General features: G+C 39.0%; 1 protein-coding gene across 1 annotated transcript in view; it reads left to right on the top strand.

The window, feature by feature from the left end:
* Positions 1–21,029, top strand: part of LOC102391944 (cytochrome P450 2C31-like) — a 52,052-nt gene extending 31,023 nt beyond the window's left edge. Inside the window, exons 7-9 of the mRNA XM_025274460.3 lie at positions 3,121–3,308; positions 18,207–18,348; positions 20,391–21,029. Coding sequence (XP_025130245.3) covers positions 3,121–3,308; positions 18,207–18,348; positions 20,391–20,572 — 512 coding nt within the window. The 3' untranslated portion in view covers positions 20,573–21,029. The remainder of the gene's footprint in view (positions 1–3,120; positions 3,309–18,206; positions 18,349–20,390) is intronic.
* Positions 21,030–21,267: the final 238 nt, after the last annotated feature.

Raw genomic sequence — 21,267 nt, 5'->3', positions numbered from 1 at the left:
ACTTAGCAGCAGCAGAGTTATGGAGGGCAGAGGTCACAGTCCTCCCTACTGTGGTGGAGTATCCTTGATTTGCATCAGGTCAGGTGCAGTAGGGCTTCCATGGTGGCTCAGATGGTGAAGAATCTTCTCTACAATGATATTGCTTGATAAGCCTTCCAAGTCCACATAAATGTACTTTTGTCAAAAGTTAATTCTACTCAGATGCATTTGCAATGGAAAGATTGACTCAACAAAATCACAATCTTTCTTCATCAAAAAACCTCACTCTTTAAATTAAAAGTGAAAGTGAAGTCACTCAGTCGTGTCCGACTCTTTGCCACCCCATGGACTGCAGCCCACCAGGCTCCTCTGTCCATGGGATTTTCTAGGCAAGAGTACTGGAGTGGGGTGCCATCGCCTTCTCTGTGAGGATAGAGACTGTACCTTTTTCCTGTTTCCCTGGTTCGCAATAACAACATCATTCTGGTGGGGAAAGCAGACCAGTTTTGGCAGCCCTGGTGGGAAAGGTGGATCTCGCATTTACCCAGGTTGTGGGCGGGAGGACCCTCTCTGGAGGGAATGCTAAACGGGTATATATGAGTGAGACAGGAGGCTCTGGGTTCACACTCCCCTGTGACAACAGGGAAGGCTGGGCTGGGTGCCCTGCCCTTGAGTTTCTGAGCTGAGCTAGGTGCCCTGCCCTTGAGTTAAATTAAAAAGTTATACACAAAAAATCTGTTCAAATACACCCTTTTGGTCAAACAAAATTTCCTGAAAAATGTAATTTCTCATCCTCCTTTTTTTCTTTATTCAGTCCTCATCTAAGAGAATATTTCCTTTACTCTATCATGCTTTGTGCTTTGACCTATTAAGACACTTTTATTTTTATTTTTTTGAGTTTCATTGTCTTACAATGTTGTATTAGTTTCTGCTGTACAACGAAGTGAACCAGTTATATGTATATATATTTATGAGCTTCCCAGGGGGTGTTAGTGGTAAAGAACTCACCTGCCAACGTGCGTGTGATACATAAGAGATGTGGGTTCATTCCCTGGGTTGGGAAGATCCCCTGGAAGAGGGCATGGCAACCCCCTTCATTATTCTTGCCTGGAGAATCTCATGGACAGAGGAGCCTGGTGGGCACAGTTGAAAGGGTCATAAAGAGTCAGACATGACTGAAACAACTTAGCACTATTATAAATCTATATGCATATAGATTTATAATGGTTGTATCTTTTTGTTGGATTCTTTCATCATTATGTAATGTCCTTCTTTTTTCTCTAGCTCCATGCAGTCTTTGTTTTAAAGTCTATTTTGTCTAAGAATTGTTTCCTCAACTTTCTTTTTCTTCCATTTGTATTCAATACATTTTTCTAGTGGAGCAGCTGCTGGGTGATGGTGGGTGGGGTTGGGTCATGTGGCAGCTGGTTATGAAACCCCATGGGGTCCAGTCTAGTGCTGGCCCTCTGGTGGTTAGAGCTGGGTCCAGGGCCTCTTCCTGAGATGGCTGGCAGAGAGTTCTGGGGCTTCCTAGAATTGGGTGTCAGTTTGCTGTTGGGTGAGCCTGAGACCCAAGATGTCTTCTAGTGGTACTGACCTGCTGTTGAGTAGGCTGGATCTTGACATGGTTGGCTGCAGGACTGCTGTGGTCCTGGGGCTGAGGTTGGCCTGCTAGTTGGTGGATCAGGCCCCAGGAGTCTTGAGGATAGTACCTGCCTTCTGGTATATGAGGTCACATCCTGGCTTCTCTTGCTGCAGGGTCTGTGTATCTTGTTGGGGGGAGCCAGATCCTGTGTTCTCTGGCTTAAGACCTTAGGGGTCCTGGAATTGGAGTTGGCCTGCCCGTTGTCTAGATGGGGGCCCAGGGAGACCAGGGGTTGGTGTCTCCAAATGGTTGAGAGGAGTTGGGTCCAGGGGCAGCTGGGGCTCAGGGCTGCTATAGTAAGTGGCATGCTGGTGGGTAGGAGTATGTCCCAGTCCAGCTAGTTACTTGGCCCCCCACATCCAAGAACCGGTGATAACTGGCTGATGAGAAGGGCCAAGTTCTGGCACTAATAAACCACAGGGAAGATTCTAAAATTGCTCTCACTATCATCCGTGTCCATGTGTTGGGATGAGCTCTCCAAAGTAGCTGCTACCAGCATATGTGTTCTGGAGGTGAGCCCCAACTGCCCTGTGCCTCTCTGGGAGCCTGTCCAAGATCAATAAATGGGTCTGACTCAGGCTCCTTTCAAATTACTGCTCCTGCTTCCGGGTCCCAGAGTGGGTGAGATTTTGTATACGCTCTTTTAGAGTGGAGTCTTTACTTCCCACAGCTCACTAGATCATCTGAAATAAGCTCTGTTGGCCTGCAAAGCCAAGTGCTCTGGGGGCTCATCTTCCTGGTGCAGCACTCCTGGGTTAGGGAGCCCAGTGATGGGTTCAGACCCCTCACTCCTGAGGAAGAACCTCTGTAATTGTAATTATACTGTTCATGGGTCTCTTACCTGGGGGTATGGTCTTAACTGTGCTATGTTTCTGCTTCTCCTATGCATCTCATGATTCCATCCTTAGATCTTTAGTTGTTGAAGAACTTTCTCTTAGACTTCAGGTTGTTCTTATTGATAGTTGCTCTGTAAATCATTGTATTAATCATTTTGTAATGCTTGTGAGAGGAGGTGATCTCAGAGTCTTTCTACTCTGTCATCATGGATATTCTCCCTTAACTTACTCATTATTCCTATGTGTTGAGTCAACCAAGCATCTTGTTCAGTTGGTCCATTTATTACGTATTTACTGCATGGAGTACTTCTACTCTCTTAGAACCTTTATAAAATAAAACTGACATAAACAAAATGGTTAAACTGCATGATGTGAGCCTTTGAGATCCCACATCCCTGAGTTTGTTTTAAAAAATACACAAAGGAGAGAATCAGAATTGAGAAATGAATTTCATGATGTAACTGTGCTTTATATATATGTGTATTTAAGTCTCTAATGAAATTCCAATTTGCCCATGACATTGATTCTATATCTTTTTTTCCCTTGTAGGGAAACACATGTAATTTTTCCTTCTCTCCATATCCTACCACAATGTAATCATGATTAAGAAGACAAAATATCTTTATCACTTGACATAAATTCTGATTTCTACCTTGCCAGCTAAAGTCCAGGAAGAAATTAACCGTGTGGTTGGCAGAAACCGGAGTCCATGCATGGAGGACAGGAGCCGCATGCCCTACACAGATGCTGTGATCCACGAGATCCAGAGATACATTGACATTGTCCCCAACAACCTACCCCATGCTGCAGCTCAGGACATTAAATTCAGAGAATATCTCATTCCCAAGGTAAGAGTTATTTCATCTATACTCCTCATTAAGACTCTTAGGTTTCAACTCTCACAGCAGATGTATAGATTGCCTAATTGTCTATATTATTACACAGTCATATCTCAGGTATTTCACCCGCTGACCACATGCTTCTTTCCTTTTAGTTTGTAGATACATTTTAATAAATTTAATAGTACTTAGACTCCCACAGGATTCTCAGTAAATTGTTAGTCCCATATTCTGCCTGTTCATTAGGCTAATCTTCTGTCCAATCCTTATATTCCAGTGTATGTTTTATTACTCTTACCACTTAATCAGTAAGCACCTCCCTATCTGTTTCACTTGTCAAAAGTCTAATACAACAGTTTTCTTCCTCCCTACCTGCATTTGAGCTACTGATCCCTTCTGGAAGACCATGCAGCCCATCCAGGTAATATTATAGTCACCAACTCAATCAGTTCAGTTTAGTTCAGTTGCTCAGTCATATTTGACTCTTTGTGACCTCATGAAGTGCAGCACGCCAGGCCTCCCTGTGCATTACCAACTCCCAAAGTCCACTCAAACTCATGTCCATCGAGTCGGTGAAGCTATCCAACCATTTCATCCTCTGTCATCCCCTTCTCCTTCTGTCTTCAATTTTTCCCAGCATCAGGGTCTTTTTGAATGAGTCAGTTCTTCGCATCAAGTGGCCAAAGTATTGGAGTTTCAGCTTCAACATCAGTCCTTCCAATGAACACCCAGGACTGATCTCCTTTAGGATGGACTGGTTGGATCTCCTTGCAGTCCAAGGGACTATCAAGAGTCTTCTCCAACAACAGAATTCAAAAGCATCATTTCTTCACTGCTCAGCTTTCGTCACAGTCCAACTCTCACATCCATATAGGACCACTGGAAAAATCATAGCCTTGACTAGACAGACCTCATTGGCAAAGTAATGTCTGTGCTTTTTATTATGCTGTTTAGGTTGGTCATAACTTTCCTTCCAAAGAGTAAGCGTCTTTTTATTTCATGGCTGCAGTCACCATCTGCAGTGATTTTGGAGCCCCAAAAATAAGGTCTGCCACTGTTTCCCCATCTATTTGACATGAAGTGATGGGACCGAATGCCATGATCTTAGTTTTCTGAATGTTGAGTTTTAAGCCAACTTTTCCACTCTCCTCTTTCACTTTCATCAAGAGGCTCTTTAGTTCTTCTTCACTTTCTGCCGTAAGGGTGGGGTCATCTGCATATCTGAGGTTATTGATATTTCTCCCAGCAATCTTGATTCCAGCTTGTGCTTCCTCCCACCCAGCGTTTCTCATGATGTACCCTGCATATAAGATAAATAAGCAGGGTGAAAATATACAGCTTTCACGTACTCCTTTTCCTATTTGGAACAAGTCTGTTGCTCCATGTCCAGTTCTAACTCTTGCTTGCTGACCTGCATACAGGTTTCTCAAGAGGAAGGTCAGGTGGTCTGGTTTTCCCATCTCTTTCAGAATTTTCCATGGTTTATTGTGATCTGCACAGTCAAAGGCTTTGGCATAGTCAGTAAAGCAGAAATAGATTTTTTTTTTTTCCCCTGGAACTCTCTTGCTTTTTTGATGATCCGGCAGATGTGGGCAATTTGATCTCTGGTTCCTCTGCCTTTTCTAAAACCAGCTTGAATATCTGGAAGTTCATGGTTCACATATTACTGAAGCCTGGCTTGGAGAGTTTTGAGCATTACTTTACTAGCGTGTGAGATGAGTGCAATTGTGCAGTAGTTTGAGCATTCATAATCAAATAGTCAGTTCTTCTTTTTTCTTTATTCTCTCCTTCCCTGTTGGCTCCTTTCTATTAGCATTTACACATATCCAATTCTCTTGTGTCTTAAGAAAAATTTTCCCAAACTGTGGTGGGGTGGTCCTAAGATGGTGGAGGAATAGGACGTGGAGACCACTTTCTCCCCCACAAACTCATCAAAAGAATATTTGACTCTCAGTAAATTCCACAAAACAACTTCTGAATGCTGGCAGAGGACATCAGGCACCCAGAAAAGCAGCCCATTGTCTTCGAAAGGAGATGTTTTATCAATGGTGCTGTACAGATGGAGAAGTCTTCAGGCTACTGTAAAAATAAGACTGAAAACCAGAAGCAGGAGGCTTAAGTCCAAATCCTGAGAACACCTGAGAACTCCTGACTAAAGGGAACATCAATCGACAGGAGCTCATCAAACGCCTGCATACCTACACTGAAACCAAGCACCACCAAGGGCCAACAAGTTCCAGAGCAAGACATACAACGCAAATTCTCCAATAACACAGGAACACAGCCCTGAGCTTCAGTATACAGGCTGCCCAAAGTCACTCCAAACCCATTGACATCTCATAACTCATTACTGGACACCTCATTGCACTCCAGAGAGAAGAAATCCAGCTCCACCACCAGAACACTGATACAAGCTTCCCTAACCAGGAAACCTTGACAAGCCACCCATACAACCCCACCCACAGTGAGGAAACTCCACAATAAAGAGTACTCCAAAAAATGCCAGAATACAGAAAGGCCACCCCAAACAGAGCAATATAAACAAGATGAAGAGACAGAGGAATACCCAGAAGGTAAAGGAACAGGACAAATGCCCACTAAACCAAACAAAAGAGATAGGGAATCTACGTGATAAAAAATTCTGAATAATGATAGTGAAAATGATCCAAAATATTGAAATCAAAATGGAATCACAGATAAATAGCCCGAAGAGAAGGATTGAGGAGATGCAAGAAAGGTTTAACAAGGACCAAGAAGAAAAAAAAAGTCAATATATAATGAATAATGCAATAAATGAGGTCAAAAACACTCTGGAGGGAACAAATAGTAGAGTAACAGAGGCAGAAGATAGGATTAGTGAGGTAGAAGATAGAATGGTAGAAATAAATGAATCAGAGAGGAAAAAAGAAAAACGAATTATGAATAACCAACAAATCACAGAAGAAATCAAAAAAGAAATCAAAATATGCATAGAAATGAATGAAAATGAAAACACAACAACCCAAAACCTATGAGACATGTAGAAGCAGTGCTAAGGCGAAAGCTCATAGCAATACCTCTTGAGGCATACCTCAAGAAACAAGAAAAAGTCAAATAAATAACCTAACTCTACACCTAAAGCAACTAGAAAAGGAAGAAGTGAAGAATCCCAGGGTTAGTAGAAGGAAAGAAATCTTAAAAATTAGGGCAGAAATAAATGCAAAATAAACAAAGGAGACCATAGCAAAAATCAACAAGCCAAAAGCTGGTTATTTGAAAGGATAAATGAAATTGACAAACCATTAGCCAGACTCGTCAAGAAACAAAGGGAGAAAAATCAAATCAATAAAATTAGAAATGAAAATAGTGAGATCACAACAGACAACACAGAAATACAAAGGATCATAAGAGACTACTACCAGCAATTATATGCCAATAAAATGGACAAAGTGGAAGAAATGGACAAATTCTTAGAAAAGTACAACTTTCCAAAACTGAACCAGGAAGAAATAGAAAATCTTAACAGACCCGTAACAAGCACGGAAATTGAAACTGTAATCAGAAATCTTCCAGCAAATAAAAGCCCAGGTCCAGACGGCTTCACAGCTGAATTCTACCAAAAGTTTAGAGAAGAGCTGACACCTATCCTACTCAAACTCTTCCAGAAAATTGCAGAGGAAGGTAAACTTCCAAACTCATTCTATGAGGCCACCATCATCCTAATACCAAAACCTGACAAAGATGCCACACACACACATAAAAATCTACAGGCCAATATCACTGATGAACATAGATGAAAAAATTCTTAATAAAATTCTAGCAATCAGACTCCAACAACACATTAAAAAGATCATACACCATGGCCAAGTGGGCTTTATCCCAGGGATGCAAGGATTCTTCAATATCTGCAAATCAATCAATGTAATACACCACATTAGCAAATTGAAAAATAAAAGCCATATGATTATCTCAATAGATGCAGAGAAAGCCTTTGATAATATTCAACATCCATTTATGATAAAAACTCTCCAGAAAGCAGGAATAGAAGGAACATACCTCAACATAATAAAAGCTATATATGACAAACCCACAGCAAACATTATCCTCAATGGTGAAAAATTGAAAGCATTTCCCCCAAAGTCAGGAACAAGACAAGGGTGCCCACTTTCACCACTACTATTCAACATAGTTTTGGAAGTTTTAGCCATAGCAATCAGAGCAGAAAAATAAATAAAAGGAATCCAAATTGAAAAAGAAGAAGTAAAACTGTGACTGTATGCGGATGACATGATCCTCTACATAAAACCTTAAAGACTCCACCAGAAAATTACCAGAGCTAATCAATGAATATAGTAAAGTTGCAGGATATAAAATCAGCACACAGAAATCCCTTGCTTTCCTGTACACTAATAAGGAGAAAATAGAAAAAGACATTAAGGAAACAATTCCATTCACCACTACAAAGAAAAGAATAAAATACTTAGGAATATATCTGCCTAAAAAACAAAAGACCTATATATATAAAACTATAAAACACTGGTGAAAGAAATTAAAGAGGACATTAATAGATGCAGAAATAAACCGTGTTAATTGATCAGAAGTATCAATATAGTGAAAATGAGTATACTACCGAAAGCAATCTATAGATTCAATGCAATCCCTATCAAGCTACCAACGGTATTTTTCACAGAGCTAGAACAAATAATTTCACAACTTGTATGGAAATACAAAAAATCTCAAATAGCCAAAGCAATCTAGTGAAAGAAGAATGGAACTGGAGGAATCAATCCGCCTGACTTCAGGCTCTACTATAAAGCCACAGTCATCAAGACAGTATGGTACTGGCACAAAGACAGAAATATAGATCAATGGAACAAAATATAAAGCCCAGAGATAAATCCACACACCTATGGACACCTTATCTTTGACAAAGGAGGCAAGAATATACAATGGATTAAAGACAATCTCTTTAACAAGTGGTGATGGGAAATCTGGTCAACCACTTATAAAAGAATGAAACTAGAACACTTTCTAACACCATACACACACAAAAAAACTCAAAATGGATTAAAGATCTAAATGTAAGACCAGAAACTATAAAACTTCTAGAGGAGAACACAGACAAAACACTCTCTTACATAAATCACAGCAGGATCCTCTATGACCCACTTCCCAGATTATTGGAAATTCAAGAAAAATAAACAAATGGGACCTAATTAAAGTTAAAAGCTTCTGCACAACAAAGGAAACTCTAGGCAAGGTGAAAAGACAGCCTTCAGAATGGGAGAAAATAATAGCAAATGAAGCCACTGACAAAGAATTAATCTCAAAAATATACAAGCAACTCCTACAGCTCAATTCCAGAAAAATAAATGACCCAATCAAAAAATGGGCCAAAGGACTAAACAGACATTTCTCCAAAGAAGACATACAGATGGCTAACACAAGAAAAGATGCTGAACATCACTCATCATCGGAGAAATGCAAACCAAAACCACAATGAGGTACCATTTCATGCCAGTCAGAATGGCTGCTATCCAAAGTCTACAAGCAATAAATGCTGGAGAGGGTGTGGAGAAAAGGGAACCCTCTTACATTGTTGGTGGGAATGCAAACTAGTACAGCCTCTATGAGGAACAGTGTGGAGATTCCTTAAAAAACCGGAAATAGAGCTTGCATGTGACCCAGCAATCCCACTGCTGGGCATACACACCAAGGAAACCAGAATTGAAAGAGACATGTGTACCCCAATGTTCATCGCAGCAGTGTTTATAATAGCCAGGCTATGGAAGCAACCTAGATGCCCATCAGCAGATGAATGGATAAGAAAGCCATGGTACATATACACAATGGAGTACTACTCAGCCATTAAAAAGAATACATTTGAATCAGTTCTAATGAGGTGGATGAAACTGGAGCCTATTAGGCAGAGTAAAGGAAGCCAGAAAGAAAAACACCAATACAGTATACTAACGCATATATATGGAATTTAGAAAGATGGTAACAATAACCCTTGAGAAGGCAATGGCACCCACTCCAGTACTCTTGCCTGGAGAATCCCATGGATGGAGGAGCCTGGTGGGCTGCTGTCTATGGGGCCGCACAGAGTCGGACATGACTGAAGTGACTTAGCAGTAGCAGCAGCAAGGATAACCCTGTATGCGAGACAGCAAAAGAGACACAGATGTACAGAACAGTCTTTTGGACTCTGTGGGAGAGGGCGAGGGTGGGATTATTTGGGAGAATGGCAATGAAACATGTAGAATGAATCATCATATGTGAACAAATCATCATATGTTAAATGAATCACCAGTCCAGGTTTGATGCATGATACAGGATGCTCGGGGCTGGTGCACTGGGATGACCCAAAGGGATGGTATGGTGAGGGAGGTGGGAGGGGGGGTTCATGATGGGGAACACGTGTATACCCATGGCAGATTCATGTCGATGTATGGCAAAACCAATAGAATATTGTAAAGTAAAAAAAAAAAATTTTTTTTCCCCCCAAACCCTGACTCCTTCTGTTCAATATAAGTGGTGATTCTGGTCTTCTTACTGATCTTGAAGCAAAAGTTTTCACCTTTTCACTGTTGAGTATCATATTGACTGTTGGGCTGTCATATATAGCTTGTATTAGGTTGAGGTACCTTCCCTCTATACCACTTTGTTGAGAGTTTTTATGATAAATGAAAATTGAAAATTTGAAAAGTTGAAAAATGCTTTTTTTTTTCTGAATCAACTGAGAGGATTCTTTGTTTTTTATTCCCCATTTTGTTAATGAGTTCTAACACACCAGTTGATTTGCACATGTTGAATCATCCTTGCATCCCTGGGATAAATCCATCTTGCTCATAAATCCACCTGTTACTGTATTCTTCAATTCAATTTGCTAATATTTTGTTTAGGATTTTTGAATCTATGTTTATCAAGGATTGTTGTTGTTTTTCAGTCCTTAAGTCGTGTCTGACTCTTTTCTTCCCCATGGACTGTATTATGCCAGGCTTTCTTGACTTTCACCATCTCCCAGCATTTGCTCAAATTCATGTCCATTAAATTGGTGATACTGTCTCACCATCTCATCCTTTGCCGCCCTCTTCTCCTTTTGTCTTCAATCTTTCCAAGCATCAGTTTCTTTTCCAATGAGTTGGTTCTTCGAATCACGTGGCCAAAATATTGGAGCTTCAGCTTCAACATCAGTCCTTCCAATGAATATTCAGGGCTGACTTCCTTTAGGATTGACTGGTTTGATGTTGCAGTCCAAGGGACTCTTCAAGAGTCTTCTCCAGCAGCACAATTCGGAAGCATCAATTTTTTGGCACTCAGCCTTCTTTATGGTCCAACTGTCACATCCAATCATAATTAACTGGAAAAACCATAGCTTTGACTGTATGGACCTTTGTTGGCAGCGTGATGTCTCTGCTGTCTAGGTTTATATGCTGTCTAATATGCTGTCTAGGTTTATCATAGCTTTTCTTCCAAGGAGCAAGCGTTTTTAATTTCATGGCCATGGTCACTGTCTGCAGTGAGTTACTTTGGAGGCCAAGAAAACAAAATCTGTCACTATTTCCACTTTTCCCCGTTCTTTGAGCCATGCAGTGATGGGACCAAATATCAAGGATATTGGCCTATAATTTTCATTTCATGTAATATTCTTTTTGGTTATAATAGAAGGGTAATGTTGGCTTTTCAAAGTTAGTTTGCAAGTGGCCTTTCCTCTTGTATTTTTTGGAAGAGTTTGAGAATTGGTATTCATTTCTCTTTATATATTTGTTAGAGTTAATCAGTGAAACTGGTCCTGCACTTTGTGTTTTGGGAGTGTATTGTGTGTTTTGGGATTGCCAGTTCAATCTCCTTACTCATGATTCATGTATTCAGATTTCTAATTCTTCATGATTCTTTCTTGATAGGTTGTAGGTTTCTAAGAATCTATTTTTTTCTAAGTTCTCCAATTTGTTCTGGTATGGTTCATTATATTAACAGTTTGTTATGATTGTATGTATTTGTCCGGTATCAGTTGTAATGTTTCCTGTTTTATTTCTGCTTATTTTAGTCTTATTTCTTCTTGGTAAGAAGAAATTTGTCAGTTTTGTTTATGGCTTTAAAAAGCTAGCTCTTAGTCTCATTTTTTTTTTTTTCTTATTGGTCTCTGTTTCTTTTATTTACTTTATGATCTCTATTTCCTTCCTTCTGCTGACTTTGAGCTTTGTTTTTTCTTCTTTCTCTAGTTCTTCGAGGTGTCAAGTTAGGTTGCTTGTTTGATATCATTCTCATTTTTTGATGTAGGCATTTATCACTGAACTTTTCTCTTAGAACTGCTTTTCCTGACCTCACAAGTTTTGGTATGCCATCATGTTTACTTTTTTTTTTTTTGTCTCAAGGTACTTTTTGGTTCTCTTTTGATTTATTCTTTGATCCTTTGATTGTTCAGTAGCATATTGTTTAATATCCACATCTCTGTGAATTTTCCACTTTTCTTATAATTGATTTCTCAATTTATAATATTTCGTTTGGAAATATACTTGATATGATATGATTTCAGTCTTCTAAAACTTCTTAATACTTGTTTTGTGCCTTAACATATGATCTATTCTGGGTAATGTTTCATGTGTGCTTGAGGACAATGTGTTCTATTGCTTTTGGATGGATTGTCCTTATAGGTCTAGTAAGTGCATTCTACTTTTTAAATTGGAATGTTTAGTTTATTGCAATTTAATATAATTACTGATATGGTGGGTTTATATTTGCAGATTCATCATTTGTGTCCTGCTTATCCATCAGGTTCATAACTCTACTCTTCCTCCTTTACTGTCTTCTCTTGGGAATAACTGTACTTTTAAATAATTGTTTTTTTTTTTGTTTGTCCCTCTTTTTCTTTAATTCTCTACTTCTCATTTCCTGCCTTCCTCTAGATTAGTAGATTTTTTTCAGGATTGTAAATATCTATTGTCATTGAACTATTTTTTAAATGATTTGTCTTGAGATTACAATATGTATTCTTAAATTTTTACAGTCTTCTTAAAATTAAACTATTAAATTAAAAAATACAAGAACACTGCAATCATATATGACTATTCAACTTGCTCCTCTTCCTTTATACCAAAGTTATCACATGTATAATATCTATGTATATTATAAAGCTACCATTAGTGTTATAATTATTGCTTTTAACAGGGTTGGCAAACATCTCTTTAAGAGGCCAAGCAGTGATACAGATTTTGTGGACCATGTGGTCTTAACCTGCCATTGTAGAAAAAGGTAACCATAGATAATGCTTTAAGAAATATGCAGGGAAAAAAAAAAAAAAAGAAATATGCAGGGAAATATTCCAGCAAAACTTTGTTTACAACAGGTGGGTATCTGGATATAGATTACTGTGTTAACTGGCTATACGTTTTTCCCTTTAGCACTTTAAATATTTCATTTTACTATTTTCTGGTTTCCATTTTTATTGGTGAGTAGTCAGCTGTCATTTGAATTCTTGTTCTTGTGTAGGTAATGGCCCATTTTTCTTCGACTGCCTTCAAGTTTTCTGTGTGTATTTGACTATATTTTAACTGTAATAAATTTATGTTTAAGTCTGGTTTTGTTTTATTTATTCTATTTGTCTACATTGTAGATGTCTACATTTTCTTCATTATTTTCTCTAATGTATTTTGCCCATCCTCTCTTACTTATTTTCTTTTTCTTTCTTTTTTTTTTGGGTACTCCAATCACCTTATTGTGTTGTTGAAAATGTTCCTTAGGTTCTGGTTGCTTATTTGTTTTCAATTTTTTCCTTTTCTCCAGACTGAAAAAAGTTTTATTGATTTTTCTTCTATTTCACCAACTTTTTCTTTCAAACTATTGCAAAGTCTATTTAATAATTAATCTAATCTACCATAAATTTAGGTTTTGGATTTTCCATTTGGCTTCTCTTTACAATTTATATTTTGATCATTCATTCATTAACATTTTACTTCATGTTGAAACATTTTTTCATTTCCTTGACTATAATAGTTATGATTATAAATTCAAAATTTGATTGTGATTCAAAGTTCTTATCTGTTTATTTCATTATCACTATTGTTATTTTAGTGTTACTGTTGTTCTTCTCTTTTTGTTGTGTATAGGTAACATTTTCTTGGTGTGTGTGTGTGTGTGTGTATGTATGTGTGTCTAATTATTTTGGATTTTGTCCTACATATTTTTAATGATATATCATAGGGACTTTTGGTTCATTTATGTCCTTTGAGGAACATCAAACTTTGTTCATTTGCTTGTTTTAGCAGGTCGTTAACTATGTTGTTCTCAACTCAAAATTCTGAGTTTTAAATTTAGTTTTTTTTTTAACTTTAGGATAGTTATCTGGAATTTATTCTGCATGTAATTCAAGGATTATAGGATTGTCAGTTTTTTTGGGATATTTCATATAGGGAATTTAAGGGTCCTGTGCTCTGGCTCTTTCTTTTATGGTATTACCCCCCACACCCCCTTTTTTCATTTCTGTGCAGTAGGTACAGCTGAATGTTGTCCTTGATTCTTTAAAGCAGTGAGATGTGGCTTATGGCCATGTTTTAGTCACTCAATATTTTGTTGTCTGAGACCTCTCCTCATGATAACATCATTAAAATGGAAAACTCACCCAGTATCTTTTTCTCTCCTCAAGTGTTTTCTACACTTCAGTATCTTCATGGTTTTGGCTGCCTTGCAGAATGTGTGTGTTTGTGTGTATTTCACAGTTTATACTTACTGTCTGTTGGGAAGTTCTTCCAATAGGGGCTTCTCAGCCGTTACTCTATTGATATGTCTCTAAATTCACTAACCTTTTCTTTTGCAGTCTCTAGTGTTTTAATTCAATCCAGTAAAAGTTTCATTTCTAGAATTTCTATTTTTATAGTTTTAAATCTCTGTTGAGATCTCCCATTTATTCTTTTTTTTGTTATTAATTATTCCTTTAAGAACTTGGATATACTTATGATGGGTGGTTTGTAGTCCTTAGATAATTCTAATATCTAGGATAATATGGGTTCTACTTCTATTGGCTCTTTTTCCTTCAAACTTGGGTCACATTTACTTCATTTCACATTTATTTTTAAATTCTGTTGTATAGTGAACATTTTGAGTGACGTCTTATGGGGAGTCTGGATTACCCTTTCTTTAAGGGCACTGAATTTTATTTTGATAAGCAGCTAAATTACTTACAGATGTCCTTTAGTCTCTTAAGCTTACTATAATTGTTTGTCATTGTGATTTAATTTCAATTTTTGATTTAATTTTAGGGCATGACCCTTAGTCCAGGGTGGGTTCATTAATCCAACAACTTAGAATTTGGGGGATCAGTCATGACAGAAAATCTGAGTTGCACTGGGTTTGAACCTCAACTTCTCTATCACTGTACAGCATCTGGTATCCACCTTCAGTTCTCACCTCCCCAAGAGTCATACTCTAATTGGGGTCCTGAAGCTGCCCAACCCACAGACATAAATGTACAGAGAATAGTCTTGTATACTTTTGAGATCTTCCCTGTTTATAGATTCTTCCTGACTTGTGTCCTTCCTCATGAATTGTAGGCGTCAGGTTTTGATCTCTGTCTCCTTAGCTCAGAAAGTGTCCCACTTTGCTTGGCTGCCACCTCCCTGCACACTAGGAGGAAAGCGTTCTCAGAAGTATATTAGGAGTGAATATAGGGTCTACCCTAGAGAAGGCAATGGCGACCCAATCCAGTACTCTTGCCTGGAAAATCCCATGGGTGGAGGAGCCTGGTAGGCTGCAGTCCATGGGGTCGCTAAGAGTCGGACACGACTGAGCGACTTCACTTTCACTTTTCACTTTCATGCATTGGAGAAGGAAATGGCATCCCACTCCAGTGTTCTTGCCTGGAGAATCCCAGGGACGGGGGAGCCTGGTGGGCTGCCGTCTATGGGGTCGCACAGAGTCGGATGCGACTGAAGCGACTTAGCAGCAGCAGCAGCAGCATAGGGTCTACCTAATTCCTCTTTATTAAAGAATCACAATCCTGGATTGCTTCTTGTTCAATGCTGGAAAACTGTTACTTTGTGTTTTTTCCCCTGAGGATTTCAGAAAGTATTGATTAATTTGGCTGCACTGGGTCTTCATTGCTGCTTGTGGGTTTCTCTAGCTGTGATGAGCAGAGGCTAGTCTCTAGTGCAGTGCCTGGGCTTCTCATGGCAATGATTGTCTTGTCGCAGCATGCAGGCTGTAGAGCATGTGGGCTCAGTCGTTGTAGTGCACGGACTTTGTTGCCCTGAGGCATGTGGGATGTTCCCGGACCAGGGATCAAACCCATGTCCCGTGGCAGGCAGGTTCTTCACCACTGGACCGCCAGGGAAGTCCTCCTGTTTGAATTTATATATATTTCAGGTTTGTGAGGGCAACTCAAAAGCAGTTACTCTGTTATACCTTGAAGTAGATGGTCCCATCTTCCTCAGTTGGGAAGATCCCCTGGAGAAGGAAATGGCGACCCACTCCAGTATTCTTGCCTGGGAAATCTCACGAACAGAGTGGCCTGGCAGGCTATAGTCCTTGGGGTCGCAAAGAGTCAGACACAACTCAGAGACTAAATAGCAACAGATGGTCCCATCATCCAGGATAAATTTTTTTGTCACTAATTAACTTTATATGCAAGCCTTTGTACTGTGGCCATACTATCTTCCTGTACTTCATGCTCAGGGCATATCTCTAAGCCCATCCAGGTCAGAAAATGAATCACAGGAGTTGCTGTGTCATAAGGAAGAGGTTCAGGAAAGACTGAAACTTCAGTTTCCCCTTTATTCCAGTCAGTTCAGTTACTCATTCATGACCAACTCTTTGCGACCCCATGGACTGAAGCACGCAAAGCCTCCCTGTCCATCACCATCCCCTGGAGCTTTCTTAAACTCCTGTATATCGAGTTGGTGATGCCATCCAATCATCTCACCCTCTGTCATCCACTTCTCCTCCTGCCTTCAATCTTTCCCACCATCAGGGTCTTTTTGAATGAGTCAGTTCTTTGCATCAGGTGGCCAAAGTATTGGAGCTTCAACATCAGTCCTTCCAATGAACTTTCAGGACTGATTTCCTTCAGGATTGACTGGTTTGATCTCCTTGCAGTCTAAAGGACTCTCAAGAGTCTTCTCCAATACCACAGTTCAAAAGCATCAATTCTTCAGTGCTCAACGTTCTTTATGGTCCAACTCTATACCTAACTACTGGAAAAACCATAGCTTTAACTAGACAGACCTTTGTCAGCAAAGTAATGTCTCTGCTTTTTAATATGTTGTCTAGGTTGATCATAGCTTTTCCTCGAAGGACTAAGCGTCTTTTAATTTCATGGCTGTGGTCACCATCTGCAGTGATTTTGGAGCCCAAGAAAATAAAGTCTGTCACTGTTTCCATTGTTTCCCCATCTATTTGCCATGAAGTGATGGAACTGGATGCCCTGACCCTAGTTTTTTGAATGTTGAGTTTTAAGTCAGTTTTTTCACCTTTACTTTCATCAAGAGGCTCTTTAGTTCCTCTTCACTTTCTGCCATAAGGGTGTTGTTATCTGCATATCTGAGGTTATTTTTATTTCTCCTGGCAATCTTGATTCTTTTATTTATTTGCCCACATGGAAATGATGGTCTGTCTTTCAATCTATGATGTTTTGGAGTGAGAAGTATATCATGTATTTGGAAAGGCCATACAGTATACCAGAAAGCATTGAATTTGAATTTTGTCTCTGTAGTATTATGATCCCAAAATACTGTGAATAAAATCTTTGTTATCATAACAGCAGCAAAATTTCTACTTATTGAGCATTTTAGCTTGTGGCAACAATCTCTGTTTAAAAAGTATTTTTTATATTATCTCATTATATAATAAAATAATGCAAATTTATTGTTTATGTTTTTTTTTTGTTGTTGTTGTCGTCAGTTTAGTTTTTTTTGGCTTGCTGAGCCACTTGTGGGATCTCAGTTCCCTAACCAGGGATTAAACCTAAGCTACAGATTGAAGCTTAGCCACCAGGGAACTCCCTGTTTATATTTTACTTGTGATGAAAATGAGGCATGCAAATGTTAAAAACAAAACAAAACAAAACAAAAAACTTTCCTATAGTCACAGAGATTAATTTAGTACAGAAAAATGTTCAACTCATTCTAAAAACTAAACTCTAAATCATTATGTTACGTGGTATCTCTGAGTTTAGGAAAACCTTACAAGAAACCAGAAATGCCATCCTACTTCCAGAAGAACATTCAACAAATACATCGAAAAAACATAGGAGGAGGAGGGTATGCTTACTAGTTACTCATCTTAGTAGGAGAAGAAAATAGTTTTCAAAAATATGGCCACTCATGTAGTTTTGAAGAAGATGTCATATTTGATTCCAAAGAGAAAGAGCTAGATTTTCAGTGACATCAGCACATTTAAACAATATGGCTTTTTTTCTTTTTGTCAAGAAAAATGCAGCTCCTTTAATTTACTGGAAAGCAAGTGCAGTAGGTAGACTACAAGCTGAAGATGATTGTCTTGGAGTCAGGTTTTAATAGTGCCCTGAACTGGCATTGTAGGATTTAAGATCTGTTAGGCTTGGTCACTGGGCTTCCCTGGTGGCTCAGACAGTAAAGAATCTGCCTGCAATGAGGGAGACCTAGGTTTGATCCCTGGGTTGGAAAGGTCCCCTGGAGGAGGGCATGGCACTCCAGTATTCTTTCCTGGAGAATCCCCATGGACAGAGGAGCCTTGGTGGGCTACAGTCCATGGGGTTGCAAAGAGTCGGACATGACTTGAGTGTCTAAGCACAGCACAGGCTTGGTCATTAACTTGTTCTCTGACATGAAAAGAATAAATTTTTTGTGTGTACCTCAGTCATCTCATCTACAAAAGGAAAGGATTAGACAAGGTATTTTTTTTTCAAGCTCCGTGACCATTTTTATAATCCAATTAATCTGTTTCTCTTTATCTCAGGGCACAGCCATATTAACATCTCTGACTTCTGTCCTGCACGATGGCAAGGAGTTTCCCAACCCAGAGCAGTTTGATCCTGGTCACTTCCTGGATAAAAGTGGTAACTTTAAGAAGAGTGACTACTTCATGGCTTTTTCAGCAGGCAAGCATGCTTCATTTTTGTCTGTACATCAGTGGTGAAATGAGAGAAGGAAGGGCTTTGCATGGAGGCTAGTCTGGGCTGGACAAATTGTCATTTGCATGAGGCCAGAGGCACCACTCCCAAAGTGCAGATAATTTCTCATTGGATTGGAGGCTGTATTTCCTGACTTCTGCTCTCTTACCCACTGCTGAGTCTCCTAAGAGCTCCTCCTAGATATCTAGGTTTCTAGACACTGCGGCTTTTCTCCCCTGACCTGAGAAGTCAATTCACTCAATGTAGTCTGCATACCTTATATGTAGTAGACTCATGCTCACTCAGGTCCAGAGATACAAATGTGGGTAACAGATGCATCCTTCCTCTAAGAAAGAGGAATGCAGGTTAAAGGCAAGGATACTCCAGAGAGAAAATACTCTTCAGAGGGTTTCTGTGGGCACCCAGAGAGAGAAGCTCCTGAATCTTGCATTTTGAGGGACATGGCAGAGGGCAGAGTAGTTGGAAGATAAAGGAAGTTTTCTTGCAGGAAGAAACATTTTATATTTAGTATCTTCCTTTAATTTTTCAGGGTCCTTGAAAGAAGGAGGTAGGATACTTTAGACAGTTTAATGAAGAGACTGTTTTCAGAGGTGTGGACACGATTAAGGGAAGTGGCAAGGAGTGGTCAAGTACTCAGGGATGAGCATCAGCAGGACGATGTTACCATCCTATGTTGAAGAGTCAGGAGAAGGAGGGTGTTGCTGAAACTCAAGCAGACTTTAAGCAAAGAGAATGGCTGCCTCAGCAGGAGATGGGTCTGTAGGTTGGAGAATACAGCCACTGCTGAAACTGTGGCCTGACAGGCTGGGACTGAGGGAGGGCATACTCTAACCTTCTCAATGTTTAATCCTCTGAGTTTACTCACAGTAAAGAAGGTAACTAACTATTGGGGTTGTGCATTCCAAAGAAATCAACTTCCTAAACACAGAGTAGGTGTAAAAGAAAAACAAACAGAATGGATCTGGGAAGATGGAGAAACACCCCCAGACTATGAACAGTGCCCAGAGGTGATCGCATAGAGAGACAATGCTAATCTTATATTCTTCCTGAATTTTGGGTCCATTGTTGCATAATGAGCCTGCTCGAGATTTCTGCTCAATTTACAGGGTTTGTGGGATTGCTTTTGTCCTGATACTGTGCTACCATTATAAGATCTAAGGCTTTACCTTATGAGCTTATATTCCAGTGTGTGGGACAGAGGAATAATTATAATTTCATGTGAAATATTCTGTATTACAAGCACTAATAAGTCTTGTGGAATACCAGTGAGGGAGTAAATTATATCTACCTGAATAGATCAAAGAAGTTTGTATAGAGTAAATGACAAATGCGGTGGATCTAGAAGGATGTAGAGAATCTCAGCTGGCAGGGTTGAGGGGACGAGTATTTCATTTGGAGGAATGACTGGAAATTCCTAACACTTGAAATAGCTTATGTGTCCGGATTGGTGAACATGTAGTAATACTCGTGTCTAGTTTGTGACATTTCTTTTTATACCTGATAGTGGTAAACTCTTAAAATAGTGTTAAAACAGGGACATGGCAAGGTCAAGATTATTGTTAGGAATCAGATGAGGAGAAATAAACCTGTTGTTGAGACTTGGGTTGGAGGTAGATGGAGAACGTATAGTGTGTCTCATGCTGATTGGGATGAGCGAGTGTGTGTATATACGTCTATTTGTGTGTATATGTCTGTGTGCTTGTGTATATCTGTGTGTGTGTGTGTGAGTGTAGAAAAATGTCACTGGCCGCCCTTAGTAAAGCAATTCCCACATGGGTGTACAGAAGGGATTAAAAAAATATATTAAATAGAATGTACACAGAAATATGTTCTGAGGGAATGAAGCAGACCAGATTTTTGTGTAAATAGGAGAAGCCATTGGTTATTTGGTCTTTCCTTAGTTTATCTATTTATTTACTCTATTCTTTCATTTCATATTTATCTACATCTCCCTGTGCACTAGATCAAATGAGAATTATATGGATATTTCATTTATGTCTCATTTCTAGGAAAAAGAGTTTGTGTTGGAGAAGGCCTGGCCCGCATGGAACTGTTTTTACTCCTGGTCAGCATTTTACAGCAATTTACCTTGAAACCTCTGATTGATCCGAAGAACATTGATACTACACCACTTCTGAAAGGGGTGGGATCTATACCACACTTCTATGAGGTTTGTTTCATTCCCGTCTGAAGAAAGGGCTGCTGCCAGATGGCAGATAAGCCTCTCCAGCTCTATCTACACAAGCTGATGCTCTTTGTCCTTGCTGTTAGCTATGGTCCACTTCTCCCTTAAAGTCAGGAGTGACTTTCCTGAGCCCTGTCTCTTCTGATTTTCTTTAAGATTCAGTTCAAGTTTTGCTTCATGAACTACAGCTCACTGTTTTGTCTTCAATAAAATGTTTTTTTTGTAATTCTATCCTGAGATCTTAAGCTGTATCTCATCTACAGTGGAAAGGTACCTTATAAATGTCATATTTTGATTTTTAAAAAAATTAGAGTAGAAAATTATCACATGTGTTAAAAAAAATATATGTATAATGTACTCATCTCTTACTGTTATTATCTCTTCAGGGGAGTAATCTCTTGACAGTTTGACATGTATAATTTCTGTTTTTTCAATGTTCATTAAAGTGTAATTATAAGTGTGATGTATATGTTTTTATATATGTTACATATATGTATATATACATATACATACATACATGCAGGAAGAAAGCAGAGGAAGATTGCTCCAGCTAGAGGGAATAACATGGGATAAAAATTACATTTGCTGGTTATTTTCAAGGCTGTCCTTTCTCTTTTCTCCTAGTTATTCAACACAGACCCACACATAGACTCAATTACAGATATAGACATAGTAAAGCAAAAAAGAAGGAAAATAATATG

The sequence above is a fragment of the Bubalus bubalis genome, chromosome 23 (genome assembly GCF_019923935.1).
Source record: "Bubalus bubalis isolate 160015118507 breed Murrah chromosome 23, NDDB_SH_1, whole genome shotgun sequence".
Classification (NCBI taxonomy): Eukaryota; Metazoa; Chordata; class Mammalia; order Artiodactyla; family Bovidae; genus Bubalus; species Bubalus bubalis.
This window is presented reverse-complemented; position numbering and strand designations above follow the sequence as displayed.